At 41.3% G+C, this 24,537-nt stretch overlaps 1 protein-coding gene across 1 annotated transcript in view; it reads right to left on the minus strand.

The window, feature by feature from the left end:
* Positions 1-21,081, minus strand: part of PGM5 (phosphoglucomutase 5) — a 71,870-nt gene extending 50,789 nt beyond the window's left edge. The window contains exons 1-6 of the mRNA XM_082074885.1: positions 20,626-21,081; positions 13,840-14,002; positions 11,158-11,304; positions 8,919-9,044; positions 5,868-6,058; positions 4,806-4,960 (exon numbers count right to left, since the gene is read on the minus strand). Coding sequence (XP_081931011.1) covers positions 4,806-4,960; positions 5,868-6,058; positions 8,919-9,044; positions 11,158-11,304; positions 13,840-14,002; positions 20,626-20,886 — 1,043 coding nt within the window. The 5' untranslated portion in view covers positions 20,887-21,081. The remainder of the gene's footprint in view (positions 1-4,805; positions 4,961-5,867; positions 6,059-8,918; positions 9,045-11,157; positions 11,305-13,839; positions 14,003-20,625) is intronic.
* Positions 21,082-24,537: the final 3,456 nt, after the last annotated feature.

Genomic DNA, 24,537 nt, shown 5'->3' on the forward strand with positions numbered 1-24,537 from the left:
TTTTAATTTTTTATGGAGCAGTGACTTATTAAATCCCAGTTAGAAGTACCTGAAGTTCAGATTTCCCAGCTTCTTCAGGAAGACTGACAAGTAGAATGTCTTTATTTTCTTTTACTAGGTACTATTTCTTCTATCTTACTGCAACTAGTATTACAAATGTTGCCATGTCCTTTTCTCTGTTACTTGTGTTAGAACAACAAAATACAGAAAATAAGTAATATCAGCACTCAATAGAATAGCAGAAACCTTTTTTAAAGTACTCTGTTTATTAGTGTGCTTTCCCTGCCTTGCTATCAAGTGTTGTCCTTATTCTTGTCCATACTGTTGCATGATGTAGATAACAGTTGACCTGAAAGACCTTTTCCTTTATTTATTTCTTCTAATTTGCTAACAAAAAAGACTTTTCAAAGTATTTTAAACAACCATTCCCATGGAACAGAATGGTACTGCACATGCATTAAAGGTCAAATTAAGACTAACTCAAGCTGTCATACTTCAAGATTAAATCTAGCAAGGTGAGACATGTCTAAGAAGCCCATGGATGTAGACTGGTATGAATAAGAACAAAACCTACCATTTAATCTTTGTGTATAGGAAGGTTTACTGTGCATCTACCACCCCAAATGGAAAAAATGCTAATTTGAATGCATGACGGTTTAGATAGAGAAGAAATACTGAAGTATTTAAGGGATTTCTTTTAGATATTGCACTGGGTGTTCATGGCATGGTTTGCCAGCTGGGGCTGCAAGGGTGGCCTCTGTGAGGAGAGGCCAGGGCTGTCCCGTGTTGGACACAGCCAGTTCCAGTCAGCTCCAACCTGACTGCATTCCACAATGAGGTGACTGGTTCCCTGAATGAGGTGAGAGCAGCACATATTGTCTACCTTGACTTAGGATTTCAACTTTCCCTCCTGTAACATCCTCATGTCCAAAATAATGAATCATAGAATAGTTGAGCTGACAGTGAGATGGATTGAAAACTGGCTGAATTCCAAGGCTCAAATGGTTGTGATCAGCAGCACAAAATCCAGCTGGAAACCAGACAACAGGGGTGTCCCCCATACATCCATACTGTGGCCAGTACTGTTTTCACATCTTCATTAATGACCTGGATGATAGGACAGAGTGCAACCTCAGTATGTTTACAGATGATACACCACCATCAGTGTGCTGCCATTTAGAGATGCCTCAGCAGGCTAGAGAAATTGGCAAACAGGATCCTCAGGAAGGGGGCACATGGGCACAGGGCAATGCCAAGCCCTGCACATGGGAAGGAATAATCCCTGGCACCCGTACATAACAGGTGCCAGACAAATAGATAACAGTTCTTCAGAAAAGGGCTTGAGGTCCTGGTGGACCACGAGTTGACCATAAGCCAGCAATAAGCCCTTACATCAAAGGCCAACAACATCCTGGGTAGCGTTAGAAGAGCATTGGTAGCAATGAATTGGTAGCAAGGAAATGGAGCCTTCCTGACTGCTCATCACTGATGAGAAAATCTGGGGCCCTGAGTCCAGTTCTGGGCTTCCCAGAAAGATCTGAACCCCATGGAGCAGTTCTGGCAAAGGGCCACAAAGGCGATTGAAGCCCCTGTCATGCTAGGAGAGGCTGAGAGAGATGGGATTGGTAAGCCTTGAAGAGAGAAGGTTCAGGCGGGACATCTCATCAATGTGCATAAACATCAAATGTAGGGGGGGCTGGGGGAAGACTTAAGATAGAGCCAGACTCTTCTAATGGTGCCAAGTGACAGGACAAGATGCAGTGGGCACAAACTGAAATTCAGGACATTTAGTTTCTACTCACAAAAAATGTTTCTACTGTGAGAGGGGTGAAATACTGGAGCAGGTTTCCCAAGAAGACCATGGAGTCTACATCCTTGGAGATACTCAAAACACAAGTGAAATGGCCCTTAGCAATCTGCTCTAGTTGATCCTGCTTTGAACCAGGGTGCTGAACTAGATGATGTCTAGGCATCCCTTCTAGTCATCACCACTCTGCGACTACTTCCTTCTTTTCTGCCAGAATTAACATTCCTAGTACAGTTCTAAATTAATTTTTAACATTTTATTTCCAGTGCATGAGCTTGAAGCATGAGCTTTACAAGTAGATATACAAATAGGTTCGATGATGGTTGTCCCTGGAGCACATCAGACCAGTCCATCAGAAAGGAATAAAAGAGATCAAGAAACAGAAAGGACAATAGATTTAAAGCATACGCTAGTAAGCAGTAACCTCAAACCTACTGCAGAACTTAAGCAAGCAGTGTTATCCATTCCTTTCTGCATTTCCTACTCAGAGCACAAAACATTTTCCCTATTGATTTTACTATACTGGAGCTGAGACATGCAGCAGCAAACACAGAGGGGATGCTGTCCCTTCAAACTAAACAACATGCTGTCTGGTATCAGACATCACATTTTGGAAGAAAAGGGATTTCCCTTCCTATTGCAGAAGTACAGACTGAGAGTTTAGAATTTTAATACTATGCCTTATACTAGAGTGCTAATTCAATAAAGAGTTGCTTAATCTTGATTTTTTTCTTTTTGCTTCATTGCAATGGAAATATTCCTGTCCTTCCAAAAGGCTTTTTTTTTTCTTGCAGGTTCGCTAATTAGTCCATGGGAATGGAATCATAAATGCCTTACACATATTCTTTTACATCCACTGTAAGATCTCACTGACACTAGTCAAACTGTTCCTTATGTTTATAGATACATGAAACTGGAATTCAGTACAACATGAGACCTACACTGAAAATCAACCTCTCTGTTATCCACTCCTTCAGGCAATACACTGGATTTTAGACAATGACATGCTATGATTTCACTGAAAAATACCTCTTATAGACAACCAACTTTCCTTGAAGTTCATCAGTTCCTTATGGTGGGCTTCAATGGGAAACCTGGAAGACATGATGGCTCAGTAATTCATGCAGTGGACTTCTGAGGAAGTGGTTCTTATACTCCTGTGTTCGAGTCCATGTAGCTAGCCAATATATAGGAAAAGCAACTTGCTTAAGATGAACTACTGAATGTGATTTCAAGCCTAAGTTGGGCTCTTCAGTGAGTGAGTTCAGCACTGGCAGTCATAAGTTAGGCAGGTTATAGAATTTTGGCCACCAAAGTATGAGAATTTCTAGTTAAAACTATAGCATTTTTAAAGAAAATTAAAATTCAGGTAGTTTAGATTGTCATGCATACAAGTGAATCAAAAACCAAAATCAAGCAACTTTGAAAACATGCAACTTTTAAATCTTCTGGACAACGGAAAAAAAAAGAAAAAAGAAAAGAAGATCAAGTGTCCTTGAAGCAAACTTCATAATACTAAATACTTGCAAGGATGGATGGGAAAATAATTACATCCTTCCACCATTATAAATTGCTCATTTTTATTTAATAATAAGACATAGCTCCACGGAACTAAATAAGGCAGCAATCACTACAAGACAATCTGTGCTCCAGAAGGTCAAGTAAACATCATTCAAATAGCCACAGTGTTATTGAAGGGAACTTCAGTACATTACTACTTTCTGACATATTTATCCAACTTTAACAAAATAAGACAGACAAACATATTCAAATGTCACTGTCTTCAAGTCTTACAGGAATGCAGACATCCTGGGTCGTATATCCAAAATTAACCCCTATTTATTTTATATTGTGTTTCAATATAAGAGTAGCTTTCATTTAATCTACAAGATTCTGGGATCTCTAAACAGAATAAACAAATTCTGTTTAAACAAATACACAAACAAAAACCAAATAAACAAATAAAACAAATAAACCCTGACCATATCATATTACCTTAAAATAGGCCATCCACCTACAAGTAAGGAATATTTCCCTGAAGACTGACAAGCATTAGAGGAAGCTGCTAACTCTGAATTTAGTAAATTTTAGAAATTTCCTGAAGAGAGAAGCACCCTGAAATCCTTCATTTTCAAAGAATAATCAGTCTTTTCATACAAGCTATATTTCACTTTGAAACTACTGTCTCCTGATTAGACACATATAACAGAGGCAGCAAATCATTCTTGTGGTCGTAAAGCTATGCAACCAGATCAACAGTGAGACACAGTTATCTCAGCAAATACACTTTCCACATAGAATATATAAGGCAATAACATTTAGCTTAGTCCTCTTATGCTGATATTTACCGAACACTAAGGCCTGGCTGAGGCCTGTTGAAAAAGTTCAGCAGCTAACACGGGATGCATGTTCAGCAAATCTTTTAAGAGCAGACTGGACCTGCAGAAATAGCTTAGAATCACATTTAACCTGCGCTGGAACTGGAAATGGATACCACGACTTCTTGAAGTCCCTTCTGGGGAATTTTGTATCATGACAGATTATTTATTTCAACTGATTAAAATAAGAGGGAGTTTTTGTTTGGGTTTTTTAATGCTTGTTTAGTGCTGAATCAGTACTTTCTCTGTTTTAAACTTCCATGACTCTCATAAGAAGGGCTGTTAGATTAGGCTGTAAAGCATTATTTTACCAAGAAAAAGAGTGAAGTTATTTTGAAAAAGAATTACCAGTCAAGTATTTGTAGTCTTGAAAAGATTTAACCTATTCAATTCTACTCCCAGGCTGACCTAAACTATTTTCATTCAAGTAAAGGCTGGTAAAATCAGTCTAGGTAAGAGCAAAATGTCATCGAAACTAGTTGAAACACTGAAACACATAAAGACTGTGATATTAGAAGCTCTTATCAAAAGACTTCACAATTTTGTAATTGCTAAGAAGAAAAAACAGAGAAACAAATAATGTAACGACCAAGGTGATACAAACACGTGTTTAATCTTACTTGTCCAGGGCTGTGCTGGTGGGCATGCTCCTGCCAAATCCTCGGACACCCATCTGACAGAAGTATGGAATGCAAGACAGATTGGCAGCAATTATAGCCAAAGAATCCGACGGATTAACAAAGAAACCATTTTGGCCAAGGATCATATAGCGGTCCTGGGAAGACAAGAAATTCAAGAAAGCATCTTAAATCCTATATTCTGCAGAGTGGTAATTGCTTTTATTAGATCCACTGTAGAAAGGGAAAAAGAAAAAAATAACAGGCTTTGGGTTTACTCACTCACATCCCTCTTTGGGCAGAATAATTTATTTGCATCCTGGCAGGTTTATAATCTCACTGTCACACTATCACACCACCACTCCCCCAGCCTTGGCAAATCAAAGTTCCCGACCACTCTATAGTAGCTTCAACCCCCTCCATGCTACTTCAGTCGGGCTGTTTCTGCCAGGGAATGCTTGTGTAGGTGAATCTTTTTGCGAAGGACAAAAGCTATGCAGGGAGTAGAAGGGTGTTTTGTCTTTACTGACAACAGAAAACAGTCTCTGTTCTTCAGAATCTTTCCATCTTTCTCCCACTCTGTCAGGACAGAAAGTTGTTTCGGAAATACTTCACTGTTTATAATGCCGATAATACGACATTAAAAAATTAAAACTGAGATTATGGCTCAGTGCTTGCATTAGCTAAAAATCCCTCAAATTACAATGTTAATCAAAACGGACTTAACGTCCTTACTACTTACTGTGACAAGCCCATATTATCTCTATAGGCTGTCTTTCCCTACACAGAGAAGCAAAGTGTTGCACCAAGATAAAAGCAGTCTAATATTTAAAGAATACTCATTCTGGATTCAACTCCTGCTAAATTTGCAGTCATCTGCAGAGACAAATTACAACATATGTGTCTGATCTATGGGCTGCAAATGCTATAATTTGTACCTGAAAGTGATATTGCTTGCAACTTCAATGGCTTACTGAAAAGCAAATGAATTAGAATTAAATGTCCCATATCTGACCCCAGACAAAATAACTATGGCGAATCCTCAAGATAGATCAAAACACTTACTCCGTCAGCATCAAAAGCAGCTCCAAATCCATACTCTCCACCTCTCATAGCCTCCAGCAAGGCAGTTGCATACATTAAATTGGGATCAGGAGGCTGCCCACCAAAATCCTCCAGAGGAATACAGTTTATGGCAGAATTTGCAGGAGCTCCCAATTCATCACACAGGATTCTTCTCACATAAGGTCCCATAACTGCGAAAACAGAAATCTGCCATGCAATCACTAAAGCATATGCTTGATATTCACATTTTTCACAGCACTGTGAAGTCTTGATAAAAAACGTACTTCCAGTAATTTTATACATCTGTCCTAGCAACAAAAGACAAGTTATTATTTCACAGCAGAGTATATGATTGTCCTCCCAGTAAATAATCAATTGGCAATCCAGCATTAAAAACAAGTTCCCCACTAGTGGAAGTGAAAAAGTAATCACTGAACTGTGAAAGATGCAATTTTTGTTTATCTATTTTTAAGTAAAGAAATTATCATACACATTGAGGGGTTCTCCTCACTGGAATAAAAATAAGATGCTATTCTATGTGTCCTGGAATGCAAATAAAAGTTTAACACATATTAGCAAGAAAAGTAAACAGCAGGGGAATAAAAATGGGAAATAAACTTACCTCAACCTTCTAATTCATATTAAAATTACAAAAGGTTTGTCCGCCAATAATTTTACCACATTTTAGTTACTACTATGTAGATAATAAATAAAAACTTTCTCAAAACTAACTCCAAAATCATTTTACTTTGTTAAAGATATGGCCAACTAAGACCCCAGCTCATGATACTATACGTTGTAATTATTATATGCAATGCTGTGAGGGGTATCCAAAAACATCACTTGCGTCCGTTTTGGTGCAGCATTTTGTTTCACCTGCATTCTAGATTGACATCTTGGGCCTTTTCTTTCTGTCCTGATAGGAATTTCCTATGCCAATTTTAACCACTGAAGTAAATAATCTTGTATCCTTCAACCGATGAATTTTCATTTTAAATAAGTGTAAGGAATATTTTATAAGAATTAATGGCAAATTTACATCATTTCAGCACAGAAATAAAAGGATCTTGAATACACATATACTCTGAAATGCAGTCATGATCAAACAGTGCAGAACATTGTTCAATCACACAATGAAACCCTTTGCTTCTGTGGAGAAACTGCAACACTGTTTGTGTATGAAATTTACACTTGTGCACTTGGCGGCTGAGCAGACACTAACAACAGACTGACCTCTCTGCATCCCTAAGGCAGATGTGAACAGGTCACTTAGAGGTAAAAAAATACCAAGTGACAGCTCACTCTCTTGTGCTCTCTCTTCTCCTACTTTACTCCCAAATCTTGCTAACGGGAGCAACTGCAACTCAAGGTAAACAGAAGTGAGAAACTTGTATTCAGGTAAAATTATACAATAAACAACGATTCAGGTTGTTATCAATAGTAAACTCCTGACAAATTAACTCTTTTCTATGCCAATGTTAAGCTATCAACATACAGAGGCATAAAAGCATATTCCAGAGTTGCAGAGCTAGAACTCTGGAAGACATTTTATCTGTGTATACACATGGCCCTCTCTAACATTCACATAGTTACAACTATATTGTGGCTGATAACTCACTTTTGCCTAATGCATCTCACCCAGAAAAGCTTTTGCTCTGATGCCACCAAGAAAAGGAAAAACTGCAACTGTCTTTGGTAGATTGTTCCAGTGCTTAATTACAGTCACCCATAAATACATGAGCTACTTTCAGTTTGAATTTATCTGGCCTGAACTCCTCACTATTGATTCTTTTTTGTATTTTTGGGAAGAGATGACTGAGAAATAATTCTTCTGCAGAAAAAAGCTTACTTTGTTGTACAATCATTCTTGTATACACTTACTATAGGCTTACTATGTATATTATGGCTATTCGCCACTAAGATACAAAGTCATAAAATCAATTCTCTGTCACCTTGTAAACAAAGTAAACAAATTCTGTCCTTTAAATTTTTTGTGTTGCATTAGTTTCTCTAACCCTGAGCAAGACTATGCATCTTTTTGACCATGTGTAGAATTTTTCAACACCCAGTTATAGATCTGGACATCAAAGTTCTACACACTATTTGAGTAACATTCCCTCCAGTCCTGTAGTTGACAGAAGGTAGTGCCTTCCTCATTGCTTCCTCACCATTGTTCACGGACACCAGCTGCCCTTTTGCTACAGCCTGGCAAAAGTGAGTGTTCACACTGATTGTGCACCCACTATGATGTTTTGAACGGTAATTATCAAATTGTACTAAATAAAATGCTTTACAAAAGCTTCTTAAGTCTATCCAGCTCCCTTTATTGGTCTGATTTCATAATCCCATTAAAGAATGAAACCTGGTTTATTTGATGGAACTTGTTTTCCGTAAGATAATGTTGAACAGCATCACTTACCTTCCTATTCTTCAAGTCATTATCTATAGAAATCTTTATTTATTTTTTCATTATTTGGCCTAAAATGGATCTCATATTGACTTATGTTTCCCCAAGTGAGACAGCTTATAACTTTTTAATATTGGCACTAAAGTAGTACTCTTGCTGTCTTTTGTGACACTTTCTTTCGTCTTGCCCCCAGTACACTGAAATTTATTAACAGCACTAGTGAGACAGAGGTCTCAGCCAACTCTTTAAGGACTTTTGGGTACAACCTCTTCACACTTAACTGATTTTATACCATTTAGAATTCACCCTTAGTAGAGACTGCACTGTAACCTCCTTGGTTACTACACACTGCAACATACTTCATCACTCTCTCAATGCAAGATTACCTCATCTTGCCTGCTTCCAAATGCAGAAAGATAACATTTCTTGGACAATTCACTTATTCTCTATCAAGAAAGATAAACCTCTTTGCACAATAAGGGACCTAACTCGTTAAGCTTGCCTTTGTTACTAATATAACGTTCAAACTCTTTCTTACTACCCTTAACCTTTCTAAAATGTCTGACCTTTATATGTTCTGTGTTTATTGGGAAACTACTGTAGTGTAGCTACGATTTTGTCCCAATAACAACTTCAGTTCATACCTCCATTCATGGCATCAATCCTTATTTTAATCTGGTTGGGTCCGGTCAGCAAACTTCTGATCGCATTGAAGTCAAAGATGCTTCGAAGGAGACTGAGGTAGATATCCACAGAATCCACAATTTCCACTAGAAAAATTAAGTAGAAAAAGAACACTACGGTTCATACATGGGAAAATATCTCTCCCAGCACACTTCAACTAGCCATGCACACGAAATAAAATCAGAGTATGCAACTTTTACATAATATGGTTTTGCTCTGAAGCCCACGGCGGCAAAGTAAAACATTTCCACTGATCTCACTATGGCTACCATCAAGCTTTAGGCCGTGCGAAGATCAACAGTTCTGCCCCAAAAAGACTGCGGAGAGATAAGGTGACAGCTCCTGTTTCACTGAAAACATTCATGGGAGTACATTATATCAAAGTAAACTCTTTATTTCTCATTCACGACATCACTGAAAAACTTTTCAAGCTTAAGCAGGTTTATTCTCAGAGGAATGAATAAGTCCACGCTGAGAAAAAGACACATGTTCTAATCTTCTGTCTGACACCAGGATCTATCTGCACCACTCCATCAGGAAACATACATCCTATTCTTCTAATTTTTGGCACGTGGAATATCTGTCTCCATTTTTTTGTCGATCTACCACTGTACTTTTGGATTTTATATCCCACTGACTTAGGAAAATTAGGCTCAGATACAACATCTGCTTTTTGCTAAGGTCTTGCTAATTTGAATTCTAAATTCATCAAAGTAGAGGGCTACAATTTTTTGAGTTCTTTTGGATACAAAATATTAAACTAAGATGAATTAATGAAAGTAAGTCTGTCATAATGAAAGAAGTTACCAAACAACTGTCAAAAGCCATGTTTCTCAGTTATCTTGGAACGTATTCTTTTTCTGATTAATTTTAAAAGCCTATGTTACATAAACGTCTTTGTATCTGGTTAAATTAGTATCTTGAAATATTTTAGTCACAAGATAAATTATTACTTAGAATATCAGCCAGTTTTCTTCAGAAACACTGACCTCACCCCAATGCTCTTCTTTAGGATAACATGAAGATGATACAGACATTTTTTGAGCCTGAGAAAAATGCTTAGAATAGATTGGGAAAATACACTTGAATGGAGAAACAAAAACGATTTTCAAGGCTGAAAAACAGCCCATAAAACCTACTTGAAAATTTGTTCATTCCATGGTATATGTTGAAAGCCTCAAGGATTCAGTAAATTACATTACTATATATTTTCTATGCTTTGCTCCTAATACAGCTGAAGTAGGCTCTAAACTTTACACATATGAACAAATGCTTCAACTTCAGTGGAGCTGCTCACACATGTTAAGATAAAATGGATGTTGAATTAAAGTCTAAAAATTATTTTAGCTCCTGCCAAATCCAGCTCTCAGTTGCTTCAACATCTCTGTAGCCTTGATTCACAGGTGTTAGTTCATACAACTGAGTTTTATATACATCAGATAGTATCCTAAAATATGTTTAAAAATCTTTTAATTCTTTCTGCACTTTCAGTCTGCATTCAGACCTGTGTAAACTCTATTTATTCATGCATTTGTAAGCCAATTACATTGCTTCAGTAGAGTTCCTTGGCAGCTCTACTATGCCAGGATGATGCACTCTGGAAAGAGATGATTAGGAAATGAATTTTACTTAGAAAAACATTCAAACAAATTGCAATTATTTTTCCTCTATTTTTATACTACCTGTTGGAGGAGCGTGTCTCATTTTCATTTAGAAAAACACAATATGGAGAGATATAAAAGTTGAAAAAATTGTGGCAATCCTACAATTCCAGAGTGGTAGTAGAGTTGGATTTTCCTTGCTTTTTGTCTAAAACACCAAGTATGTCCTTTGCTCACCAACATGCACTTTGTATCAAAAACTAATTTTTTGGTGGAAAATAAACTGGCTTTAATTCTATGACATCAAGAATGAGGACGAGTTCTTGAGACCACACAAATTTTTACAGTATCTGAAATATTGTCTTGGCAAAGATAGTTGGCTAAATGGTGAGGCCTGATGCATTTAAAGTCCCTAACTTGGCTTCCTTATGGGCAAAACAAATGCAACACTTACTGATACTGCCTGATATTTTGAGAACTTGCAGAAAAAATTTTGGAGAACTGAAGTTGTGTTTAAATAATTACCCATTATCATTCTGCAGCAATTCTAATATTTAGAATCAATGGACATAGCATGCATAAAAGCGAAGATTGACACCTCGGAAAGGTTTGAATTTGTTCTCCAGGTCAAATTCCTGTCTTCCCAGGCGGGATAAATCAACTCTGAGATCGGGACAAATGGCATATTCCTCCAAGGTTTTGCTGATCTGATAGATTTTATCTGAAACCATATCTGGAGCAGGTCCTAGAAGAAAAACAAATGTGGTGGGACATTTTTTTAAACAAAGGTTCCCTACTTGAAAAGTTAGTGCTATTGCAAACATTTTTCTGAATATATTGGCGTTATTAAGGAATAAACCCAAACAAAGAACTATGTGTAGTATCCCTATGTGTAAGACAGGTTTAAAACATATTTTGAAAAAAAAATAACATGGAAATACAGTGCATTACTCACAACATTTTGAGTCACAGAGAGAACTTAAATCAACCATCTTCAAGGGCAGGCAAGATGAGGGAACCGAAAAAAGCCCCAGCCATCTTTGTTTGGCTTTACTGCTCAAAGTCATTTTTTACTCTACACAGAATCTCAACATATATATTAAGGGAAAGCCTGTCCTTCAGCTGCAGTTTCTGGTGTTTCATAGGGTTTTCTGCAAATGCACACCTGTGAAGCTGAGATAGCCAGTGTTTCACATTATTTCAATAGACATAATTATCATTTTCAAAAGTCTTACCAGTTTGCCAGTGTTGTTTTCTTACAGCTTTTCTCCAATGGCTTAATGAAACGTACCTTTGTTAGAATTCAAAATACCTTAATTGCTTAACAAGCCATTATGATTCGGAACAGTTAGGCCATTCAGAAACAGAAATCATATCTTACTTCTGCATTACTTTTATTGCCAAATCCTGAGGATTGGCTCTATTTTTAAAGCTTTACTGTCAATCAAATAGAAGTTGCAGGCTTGATGCAAAAATTACCACATGAGCTACGCCATGTGTAGTGTAAGAGTTGAGTCTGAGTAACAAGTTCTCTCTGGCTTATCTGAACTCTTTGTTGTTCATAATAAAGTCACACCTCCACTCTGAAAAATTACTCCCTTTATTCTCTTTTACCTGTTCTCTCTTCTAATCCAAAGCCTCTGCCTTTCCAGTGCTAATTTCCCACTCCTCTAGCAATGCTCCTCTATCCAGTCGAGCTCTGCCATGTGAATTAGCATGTTCCATCTCAAATGCAGTGTACCAGATGGTCTCAGGCACTGCAACAAGTAACAGTCACTTAACTCTTCATTTAGCTTAGAAAATGACTTCTTACTCATCCAGTCCAAACCCATCCAAGGGGTGAGGACAGGTTTCACCAGCTCCACATCATCCTTGACAGATGGATGTACTGTCTGCTGGTATTTCCAGCAAAGAAGATCCCACGGCACCGCTCTGCATCCTCTCTTACTGCTATAGAAGCAAACCACTTCTGCCCCACATGGATCTGCAAAACAGACTGGGCGAGAATGCACAGCAACAGCAGCCTTCCCTAGGAGCCTGTTGTGCTGCCTAACCATTCTGCTAGCTCTAAATCCTCGCCTAATACTTAACCCACATTTTCTCAGCTCCAACTTAAACCCACTACTTTTCATTATGTCCCTAGAGATCATCACAAATAGTTGAACCTTGTGACCCGTGCTTGAGGAGTGTTTCATATTTAAAGCTTAATAGCCTGTTTGAATTTTCTTTAAAAAGGCAAAGCACACTAAAAAGAATGTCCCACCAACTGTTACCCATTTATCACACAGATTTTAGGTGTATGTGGTGTTCTAAAGTTTACAGAGTGCTAATGGATTTAATGGTTTGTCGCTGGTATGCGTGTGCTGTGACCCTGGATTTCTCACTGTCTGACCTTACACAGTCCCTTTAATCTCTCCGAGATTCAAGACTGTTCTGTTCATAAAATCACATTGCTTTCACCATGCACATTTTTCAGCTAAACAAGGGACAAGGGAGAAGCATCCCCTTCTTAAGCTTTCCCACCTTCAAAAGGTGGAAGGAAACATTATTGCAAAACCACTTTCAGATTATTCATGTGGAAAGCGCTCTACATGTGAGGTATACAAGGTGTCAGCAATGGTCACCATGATGTTTTATGGGTATACACACATCTATAACACGAAACATACATAATGCATAACATACCTACACGTGTTAGCTTGCCGATTTTGGAAAACAAGACATTAGCTATAGATGCAAATTGCATTATTCAGCAGTGGAATTGCAACAGATAAAATGGCACAACCCTCTCCCTGGATAAGAACAGGTATTTACTGGGTAAACATGCGAAGTGCTTTCTTCCATACAAGACAATGAGTTATACTGCTTACAGCACTTCTGAAATTATGCACTCTGAAGTAAATGCCACGACAAGCAACGCAGAAATATGAGCAAAACACAGCTCCCTCATAGGCGTCTTTATAAAAGGATCAGAACTGTGACAATGATCTGGCAGACTACATAAATTGCTATAAAAATGGGATGGCAAACCTTATTTATAGAAATGTTACAGCTACCACAGGTATTCAGTGAACATTTAATGCTTATTGTACAGATCGATGTAAACAAATACTTTCCTATGACTGAAAAAAATACTGATATGCATGTATTTGTCATAGTTTTAACAGAATAAATTAAAAACATAGTAGTTAAAGTTAGCTAGTTATCCTTGTCATAATATTTTCACCATACCAAGATGCAATGTTATAACATGATATTTAAAAAAAAAAAGACAACCTACCTCCATTGGCAACCTCAAATTTGACTCCAAACTCCCCTCCAGGTCCCCCAGGACTGTGGCTAGCTGTCAGAATAATTCCACCAGCTGCTTTGATCTTCCGAATGATACATGAAACAGCTGGTGTGGATAAGATACCATTCTGTCCAATAACCAATCTGCCGATCTAGGTGGAAAAGGAAGTCAAAGTACTCTGAATGGCACTAAATTTTTGAAAATTAAAAAATAAACACACACACACACAATATATAGGTATACATGTATTGGGTAGAAATTTTAAACTCCTAGTATGGAACCCGTTCTTTTGCGGAGAAATATATGTACATGAGTTGCCTGCATGCTAAATCTGGACTGCTGACAAAACATATTGTATCCTGGCAAATTCAACCCCAGCGGCCTGTGTACTGACAGTAAAGCAAGAGCACAGACATGGTAGTGATTTGCAAAGCCCCCAAGAATAGCAATGGTCTATGATTCTGCTATCAAACCTTTCCAGGTGTACCCACAAACAAGTAAATTCTCCTCACATATCTATATAGTTTAGGGCTGCCTGTGTGGATACAGTTTGCAAGGTTTGGGTTTTAACCACCATAAAAGAGAAGAGCAACCAGATTGTCTTTCATGGAGCAGCCTTTCATGGCAGCCATGAACATCACAGGCTGCGGTCTTGGTGAGACGCCCCTCTGTTACCAAGACACCCCTGGATGTCATGCCCTATAGAAACTATAGAGCTCCTCCTTCAGCCATCGGTGACTCCTTGGCCATACCAGATGAAGAGAGTGTGTTTCCCTGGACACAGCTGAGCAGGGGAAGTTCCCACCAATCTCAAAGGAAAAAAAGCTTTCAGGTGGTGTTATTAAACACTGACTCAATGTGTTTGGTATTATGTGCAGTTCCACTGTAAGGTTCCTATTTCAAAACCTTGCCTTCATGCCCTACACAGATACTACAGTTTCAGCTCAACATAAATAATCCAGGCGCCAACCAGAAATGTATTTACAAAGAAATATGGAAGAGTTTCAGCTCATGGGAAACAGCATGTATTTGTAAATCTCTCGATTTATCATAATTTACAGACCTTAGGAACAAAGATAAAGGTATTATATATTTTCTCCATGCCTAGCTCCAAGCCAAGTGAAGCAAGTGATTAAATGTTATTTCATTGATGAGAGAACAAAATGGGTATCTCTCTTACTGATCAAATTTCTTCAGCTTTATGTAATGTTCTTCCCATCTTTTAAAACTCTTTTAAATCTCCAAATGCCACCTTTACACTTTATTTATTGAACTGTTTTGAACACCAAACTACTTGAAAAATACTTTTTATATAACCCTACTTGTCATCACAGAAATGCAATTCCTACATTGTGGAACAAGGACAAGTCTTTTTTAAAGCAGAAGCATTTCTAGTTTTTGTGGGCTGACAACTAACAGACACACTTTTACCTCAGAAAATGTGTAGGGTAAATCTCCACCCATCAGGACAGGCACTGAAATCACTGGGAGCTCTAGCACATGCCTTGACACACTTTAAGGATCAAGCTCAAGAAAGAAAACTCTCCATTAGCCACACAATTTACTGTTTAATTTAAACCAGTGCCATGTAAATAATTTGAAAGAGAAATAGAGATTTTTTTTCAAATTGTTTTGAATTTGAGTGTGTCCTTTTATGGTTTATTTTCAGTCCATGAAGCAGCTTTTGGACAACATGCCATGTCTTGCAAGGCTGTTGTATTAATGCTGTCATTTAATCACTGTTGCCAATTGTACAGAAGCATTAGAAAAAACACAGAACATTGGGAAATAGACTTTAAAAAACTTTCTTCCAGCCTATGCAACAGTCTATCCATGTACCTTTATTATGGAAAGAAAATCATGATGAAAATTAATACTGAAAATGTTTGTTTTGAATATTGTCTCTCCCTTTTTTAAACTATGAAGCATGTAGAAAGCTAGGGCAATGACTCAATCTTCCAAATACAGCTGTCAGAGAAGAGTGCCAGCTCTTAAAACAGTATTGTGTGTGGGTGAGCACAAGGAAGACGACAGGAATTACATTTTGAAAAGTGCTTGAAAATAACACCCAAACTACCTCAAGGAGCTCAGGTATAAATGCATTTATACTTGCACACTGGCTTATAATGAGCACATGTTCTCTTCTTACTGAGGTTTAGATTTTTGCCTTTATGCACACCAAAATTGTTTTTATTTTAAAGTACAATCCTCAGATTATTCAGAATGCACAAATCACCTTGCACTATCTCTTCACCATATCTTCATTTTTTACCGTTCCATAGATGTTGCACAAATCAGTTTTCCCTTTTTTTGGATGCTCAATATTAATAGGAACAGGAGGAATCTGCCTTGCCTTCAACGTTCGTCACAATGCTGTTTATTATATTAATTTATATGATCTAGAAATACTGCAATATTTAGCATTCTAACTTAAGGATGTTGAAAGTGAAATTACCTGAATGCCACATAGGTATTTTATTTACAGTGACTACTGCCAAGAGCTTCACCTTATGTGAAGGTCTTCAGTGCTTTTACAAAAATCCCCAAGGACAACGCAGACCTCAGAAGTGCACACATGCTACCCACCTTCCTCTGTTCTCTTCGTTTCGGTGGGAAGAATACACAACCTCATCCTCTCTTGGGCCAGACACTGTTCATTTTGTTTCTGAATCAAATATTAAACTGACATTTAAATAATTTTATGTAACGAACTCACACATTTACAGATTTCTTGCAATCTGAGCTTAAATACTAACCAAATAATGTCCAAGTGCTGACTCAAAGTCCCAGTAATATCCTTCTGGAAATCTTGGACAGTTTCACAGTGTGAAAAGATTATATTTGGATTTCAAAAACTGGAATTCAAAAACTTGCATGGCTATGAGATCACAGGCATGTAATGTCTCTTCTAATACTGTGTCCCCATGTCATGCTGTGTCACTCGGCTTTTAGTAGTAACAGCAGAAACAGAGACTATGATCCTCAGCAAACTGTTACAGCTGAAAGAATAGTCACCCTAACAAGGGCTTTACAAGAACATTTTTATTCAACACCACTTGCAGCTGTGCATTTTCAGACGATTCAGTTGATTATCATGGAATCACTTAATGCTTTTTATTTATCATTTTTCCCAGTAATCTCTCACATGCCTCAGTCAATTAAACTTGAAAGAGCATGAAGCAAGAGGATTAGATTCTGGACAGCACGGGGCTGTGCCTTCCTATCTTTTACTGCAGTATCCTGAAGATGACTGAGCACCATGCTGAACGTAGAAACAAATATATCAGGCACACAGGTCCACGGAGGGCGGGCAAGATTTGCATGGAAGACCACAGAAAATGAAGACAACATGGTATTATAAAGACGATAACTGGAAAACTCCCTGTCATCTCCCAGTTCTACAGCATTGCTAGCAATACAGCATGATCTGGGGTGTTGCTGTGCCTCTCCATATTCAGAGCATGACCACCAGCTTCCGATCTGTCACTGAGACCCACACATAGCAGCTTTAAACCTATTTAAACTTATCCTAAACTTTGCATCAAAAATGAGAGACCACATCCACTTGATGGGTCTAATGGAATTCTTGCATTTAATTTGTAGTGGAACTGTGTTATAAATGATGGAGCCTTTTACCTCGTTTTTTCCAGACACTAAGGTGCAAGGACACTGCTGCTGACAGGACACAGGTGAAAAGGAAACAGAGCCTCAGATGCTCTCCTACCACCCCACTGTGCTAAACTGCTTGTTGCAATCCAGCACAGGACCTCTGCCTGGTTCCCACACACTACCCCACCTTCCCATGACATGCAGTCTCTTACCCAAATGTGTTAGCTACAGCTGCAGCTGTGTGACCCATGGAGGGGTGAGCCCTGTCAGCCACCTTCAGCTCTGGACAGAAAGATTTGTCAGAGCATGTGCCGATGACATTGCACAGCACGGAGCAGCCTGTAGCTGTTGCCGCCAGCAGAAGCCTGCGCAGGCTGTAGCTGCGGAGTGTGTACCTGCAACCCCCAGCTGGAGGGCGTGAGCCAGAGGGGCTGGAGGTGAGAGGGCGGCAGGGCGAGCACTGGCAGCTGAACGGGCAGGGGCCTCATCTCATTCCTTGTACTGCAGCTTATGCCAACTGTGCAACGCTGTTAACGCAGGGGGAATGCAGGGTGAGTCACCAAATTAGAACAAGGGGAACCTAGTGGCTCTAAAGGGCAATACACTTACTGTTGATAATAGAAAATCCCTTCTATTTTTGTACTCGGAGGGCACAATTAAACATAAGACTTGGTATGTGTCTTCCAGGAAGGAGATTCAAGTTGACTTTAGCAGCACTATGTGGCTACCCCTATCCTGGCACCCTGGGGCAGCTAAAAGTTGTGAATGCAACTTCAAGGCTCGCACACATTTCAACTGAACCTGCCTATGCCAGCTCACTTGTGGCTACGTGCCTTCTAGTGACATTAACCTCATCCACAGAGAGAGATCTTTGTCCTCAAGAGTATTCCCATCCTCTCCCCCAACTCCCATAGCGCAGCACTAAACACCACCTTCGGAGAGGTTTAGATATTTTCCCAGCAGGTGTATTTTAACAGCCAAAGAATAAAACATACAAACAGTATACACTAAGTAAATGTGAGGCTTATGCATTTACAGTGTGCTTGAGAGAAACAGGAGTGATGGTGTGTTGGGTGAGGACGGTAGATAGGGGATGGAGCATTAGCACATGGAAATGGGAAGCCTTTTCAATGTCAGTAGCACTCCACCAGCTGGCCTGCTGAATTTGTGAGGACTGTGTCATCAGTAAGAGTATCATGATTTAATTCATATATTTGTGGGAACTGTGAGCAGAAAAGCTTGGGTTTTTGGCTTCAGAAAACACGAGGGAGAAACTGTGTTTCCAAGAAACTTGCAATAAGTTAAGAAAGGGGAAGCACTGCTACAGCAAGGTGCCAGAAACATGTCTGGAAACCTTCTGAGGTCAAGAAGACCTGATCTTCAGGGGAAATAGAGCAAAACAGTGAACATGACAGAAGCAGCAGGAAGGCAGTAAGCTGACAGGCAAAATTAGTCAGGAAGGAGTCCTGAATAGAGCATAACCCGGCTGACAAGATCCTGGTGTCCTAAAGCCTAAACTTCTTGTCTTCTTTAGCACCTCAGTCCTTGTGGTCACTTAGTGGCTTTAACCCTCTCAGTACCTCCTGCCGGTCTGCAAGAGCAGGCAAGCTTGCCTCAGCAGGCAAGCTCTTGCTTCAGCCACCGCTGTGCTTCATCCTGCGTGGTCAACAGGAGCGATTCCAGCAGCGTGGATTCCTACAGCAAGCTACGTGGGGAAGAGGGAAGGGAGCAGCCGTCCTACCTTGCTCTCAACGCCCCACACACCAGCCTGCTCACGCTGCTCTGTGCTTGCTCCCTGCCCCTGCGGAGGGAACGCCACCGTGACACCCTCACCAGCGTCCCCACCATTGCCACTGTCCCCTAGAAAGCCCCTGCACACCCTGGACCACATGAGCCCTGGCCTCTACCGATCCTCTGCATGAATGGTGAGTTTCCAAAAATACGTAACGCAGCCTGTCTCTGAATTCGCAGGTGTCACTCAGTGTCTCAATAGTATCTGCAAGGTGAGAGCATGCTTTAGAAAAAATTAAAACATTCATTATTTATACCAGGCTGAGTAATCCATCTAGCTTCTATGTGACAGTAAATCAGCATGGAAAATTCAGACACATATTAAAAAACTGGAAGACCTAGTTGTAAAACAGGACTGCATTTAAAGAATGAAGCTTTGGGGAAGGAAAGAAAAAAAAAAAAAAAAAGGTAAATACACTACACTAGAAAAGCCTCTACAAATTTAATCACTTCTTTTGCCAGATCTGGAGAATCAATGTAGCCATCCTAACAAGAAACAGCTGTTTCAGCTCTGATTTGAAGTAGAAACCTCAAGCCTACATTAGCTAGTATCTCCAGCTTTCTGTACCTACACACTAATACATGAATATGTATGTATCTATCAGATGACAGCAGTTTTCTTCCCGAGTTCTTTCCTGTTTTCAAAACTACACAAGAAAAGCTGGAACCCATCTATCACAGAGGTATTTGCAACTGTTGTCTTCCTGCATTTTGTAATTTGTTTGCAAGTGAACAATGGAGAAGAACAACTCTTTTCTTAAGATGCAGCCAAAATGCTGAATTCCTCATGCTGCAATAATACCATTTTCCTTGAATATTTTTAAAAGATGCTGAGCTGCATATACATGTCCAACACCTTAGTTTCCCATATACTTTTTAATTACGCTATATTTTCTCCTGCCGAGTCAACCGTGTTTACCAGCTTCCATTCCTGCCTCCGTCTAAAATAAGGTGTGAAACAGTATGGCATGGTCAGCAGTCTCCTCAGATCATCGCGATCACCTCTGTTACACACCGACAAAACCAGCCTCGCCAAAGCCCGGCGGTGCAGCCTAAAGCGGGCAGGAGCCGGCACCGGGCTGGCCCGGGCACCGGGCGCGCAGGGCGCTCACAGGCAGCGGGACGCCAAGTCCGTCCGACTTTTACTTGCATATTCCGCGCTGCCCGCGTCACGACACAAACCCGTTCTCGCCCGTTCCCTGCGGGGCTGCTCCGGGCTCCCTCAGCGCCGGAGCCGGAGCGGGCAGGGCGCGGACCCCGCTGACAGGAGGCGGACGCCCGGCCGAGGGGCTGGGGGCGGCTGAGGGGGCCCGGCTCCGGCCGCCCCGAGGAGACGGCGTGAGGGCGGCGGGAAGGGTGAGGGGGTCCGCTTACCCCGTTGGCCGCGGCCATCTGCACGACGATCTCGATGGCCGTCTTGCTGAAGTACCTGCCGTCGCTGCCCACCACCATGGTGCAGCCCTGGCGGTCGCGGAGGTCGACGGAGGAGAGGAGGCTCTGCACGAAGTTGGGCAGGTAGTTGCGCTGGCTCTCGAAGAGCGCCGTGGGCCGCCGCAGCCCCCCGCCGCCCGTCGGCCGCTGGTCCTCGTAGGGCGCCGTCTGCACCGTCAGCACCGGGATGGGGGTCCTCTCCATGGCGGCGGCCCGCTGCCGCCCGCCCGGCTGTGGCTCCACTGGGGAGCGGCAGCCCCTCAGGCAGACTGCCCGGCCGGCGGCGCGGAGCGGAGAGGCGTTTCCCTGCCGCGGGGCCGGGCTCCCTCACGGCCGCCCCCCGCGGGGCCAGAGGCGGGCTCGCTCGACCCCCGACGGCCCGCCGGTGGGAGCCCGGCGCCGCGGGGCAGCCGGGGCGGGCGCGGGGTGCGCACCGCCCCTTCCCCCGCCCGGCGGGACCCCCCGGCGCCTGCCGCCCGCGAGGACGCCCGGGGCTTGCCAGTCCGCTGCCATCAGCATGCGGCGGCCCCGGCCAAAAATAACCCTGGAAAGCGAAGCCGAGACTCGCGGTCTCCTGCCAGGGCTGTAACTGGAGGCAGAGGGAGAGGGCGAGCCAGCGCGACACACTTGCGCGGGGGGATCAGCGCTGTCAGAGCCGCAGCCGCCCCGTCGCATCCCCGCCGGCCACCGGCGGAACGGCAGCCGCCGTGCCTGGGCAGCCGCGCACCGCGGGGCGGCACGACGAGCGGCCGTTGCCCCTGCCCGGCGGCAGCAGCGCCCGCGGGAGGCGGGAGCAGCACCCACGGGTGGCAGAGAGTCAGTCACCGGGCTGGAGTGAGCTCGGGAGGTGGTGCTGGCGCTGGCCCGTTCTGCGAGCGAGAAAACGGAAGAACGGGCAATTAAAGAATGAACAAGTTCTTTGACTACTAGTACCGTAAGCGAGGGGAATCGATTGTTTTTTTTATTTTTTTTACTATATTGCTCGAAAGCAAAGTTTTTGTGTAGCAAGTAAGCTTACCGAGGGGGGTCGGTTTTGGTTTTTTCTCACAGCAGGAGCTGAGTTCTGCAGGAAGGCTCTGGTCTGACTGATCGTGCTCGTTTCTGTCCAGTCTTAGTCCCTGTGAGGCTGAGCAACCCTCTGAAGGTGTCTTTCCCTTTCGAAATTCTGTAAGGTATTTCATAGGGATGTGGTGAGACTGAATTCATTGACATACGTATTCATTCTGCTTCAGTTCCTTCTGCAGAGGTTGCAACTGGCAATTGCAAAGATGCCTGACATTTCCCAGTATAAAGGCTGTGTTTACAGATGCCTGTGACTGTCAAACATCAGCTGAAAGTTTCCATCCAAATGCTTGTTTCACACTGGGCACACACAACAATATTTTGCTGGGACTACTGTTGGCTGTAGAGTTGGAAAAAATACTCGTGGAACCTACATGTCATTCTTGTGCCTAAGAAATCCCTGGTGTAGACCTGCACCTGAGCAGACAAAAATAACTTTGTAAGGCATTCTTCAGGTCTCTACAAAGGAGTCTGCTCATAAACTGCTCAAAAGCACAACAGAGTGTCACGGCTCAGCAAGACAATGTGTTTGCTGCATGACGGGAGGTGGCCAGGCAAACATGGAGTAAAAATGCTTTAGTCTGTTCCATAGACTAAGAGCTCATTAAGAGTCAGTGAAAGTCACCTGGTGAACAGTAACCAAAGGAACGCTGTAGTGGTTTTAAGCCCTATCTCTGCAGACTCTGTAGTGGTTCATAGCAGATAGAGAGTACGACTGTTTAAGATACGATTGTCTGCTGTTCATCCGTTTGACAGTGACCGCTGCCTTACACACTACATTAGGCAAGGCCAAACAGTTTAGTTTAAATAAACCAATCCACTTAGCAGGAATTCACTAATCCACTTAGTAGGAATTCTAGCTCCCTGGAAGGAACGCCTGTATACTGGGCCATAGAGCTTCTATTAAGGAAAAATCTTCCGCATCAGCTTGCAAATGTTGCAGCAGAACTGTACAAGCACCATTAAATAAGCAAGTTTTGCTCCTTCAGTTGCACTGCTAAGATCACAATTCAGTGTTAGTACAGTACCTGAGTTTCAGACGGAAACATAGTTTTACAATTGTTTCATACAATATATGTTTGTGATAGAAATGTGGATACTCAAAATTATTTCAGCCATTCCTCATGGTGCAATGTGTTGCAGTTCAAATTCTTGTTCTGCCACTGAACTGCCAGTTATCGTTTGAAGAATGGCGTACAGTAGCGTTATTATAAGAGGATGATTGTTAACCTGAGCTATTGAAAAAAGCATTTTGCAAAATGTTCTAAAAATAAAATGTTGGCTTATCAAACCTACTCAAAGAAAATGGCTAATTTCAGTTGATATATTGTTTTGCTAATAAAAGCAAAAATAGTTTTAAAACCCAGTGCCCCTCAACTGAGGTGTTTCCTACTCGTGAAAATTTTGTTTTCTTTGACTTGTGATGATTTTGTTTCAAAACATGAATTTCTTAGGAGTTAAAAAAAATAAGAGATTTTTTTTTTTCAATATGTTGAATGACTTGTTCTGTCTTCTCTTTCAGTTCACAAATGAAAGCTTTTCTGTGTAAGCCTTATGATAAACTGTTTAGAAAAGGCAGAGAAAGTGTGTTTTATACTTGTATAGGAAAATTAATTCCCTCGTAGCAGAGCTTTATTGAGAAGTAGTATTTATGATCTGGTGGATACTTGAACTCAGTGAGGTTGTTTTCAGGAAATTACACTTAATCACCAGAAAAGGCTGTATTTCACTACAGCTGTAAGTCTGTAATTACTGTGAAACAGGATGATTGCTCTAAGGAACATTTTCACACAAACCTACATGCAAATTGATTAACAAAGCCCAATCACGAAAAAGTCCCCGAAAACATAATTCTCATAATTGCCGATTGATTTACTGTTATGTCAGCAACTCGTGATGTTTTATAAATCAGGTCTGGCTTATAAAATTGCCTGTTACTATCCATCAAATTAGGAGAAACAAGGGAGGAAGGAAGGGACGGAGGAAAGAAGGACGAAAGATCACCAGTCATTAAACTAACAGAGAAAGCAACTTCTGTAAAAAGGATGAACCCACAAATGCCCAAAGACTCATCTGCAGAAAGTTTATTCAAGTAGTTTCGTGCATAGCAGGGAACATAGAGATAAATATGCATTTCAGAATTCTAACAATATGCCCACTCAAATTAGCGCTTTGGATGTCTGAGAATCACGAGCAATTTTTCATTTTCCACTGTTAGTGGCAGACCAGTCCCACCACTCTTGTTTTCAGCAAGCGATTCCATAGCATCAGCAGCACCAGCAGCATCAGCAGCACCAGCAGCAGATCCATTGCATGACGGTTCTTGCCAATGTGAGGAAGAAGCAGCATCTGAACATGGGCACAACCAGCTGTCTCGTCCTCGCTCCAGTCCTGCCAGACTTCAGCAGCTCCATGGCTGGTCTGGGCTCCGCTGCCAGCGCTGGGACCAGCCGGGGAAGCAGCTCACACTTTAGTTCTCCTGCAGCCTTAACAGCAGCTTGGAATGTGATTCACCGGCACAGGAGAGGAAACAAAATATAATTCCTGGAAGTCAAAGTGAGCCCTCTCTCCACTCGTGCATGCAATGCCTCTTGGTGTATGTCACCTCGCTAGTGAGAGCACCATTCTACTTTTTTACACAGCTTTCTTAGGTCCATCACCTGTTACCAACTCCTTGTAGCCTAAGGGAAACAAAACCAGATGTGGTAAAGTCTTACTCCACATGCAAGGTTTGCTAAATGGCTGTGTAGCCAAAACAGGCACTGCTGTGCAACAGCTTTTGCTGGATGTCTG

This window comes from Streptopelia decaocto (assembly GCF_964273445.1).
Source record: "Streptopelia decaocto genome assembly, chromosome: Z".
In the NCBI taxonomy this organism is placed as follows: domain Eukaryota; kingdom Metazoa; phylum Chordata; class Aves; order Columbiformes; family Columbidae; genus Streptopelia; species Streptopelia decaocto.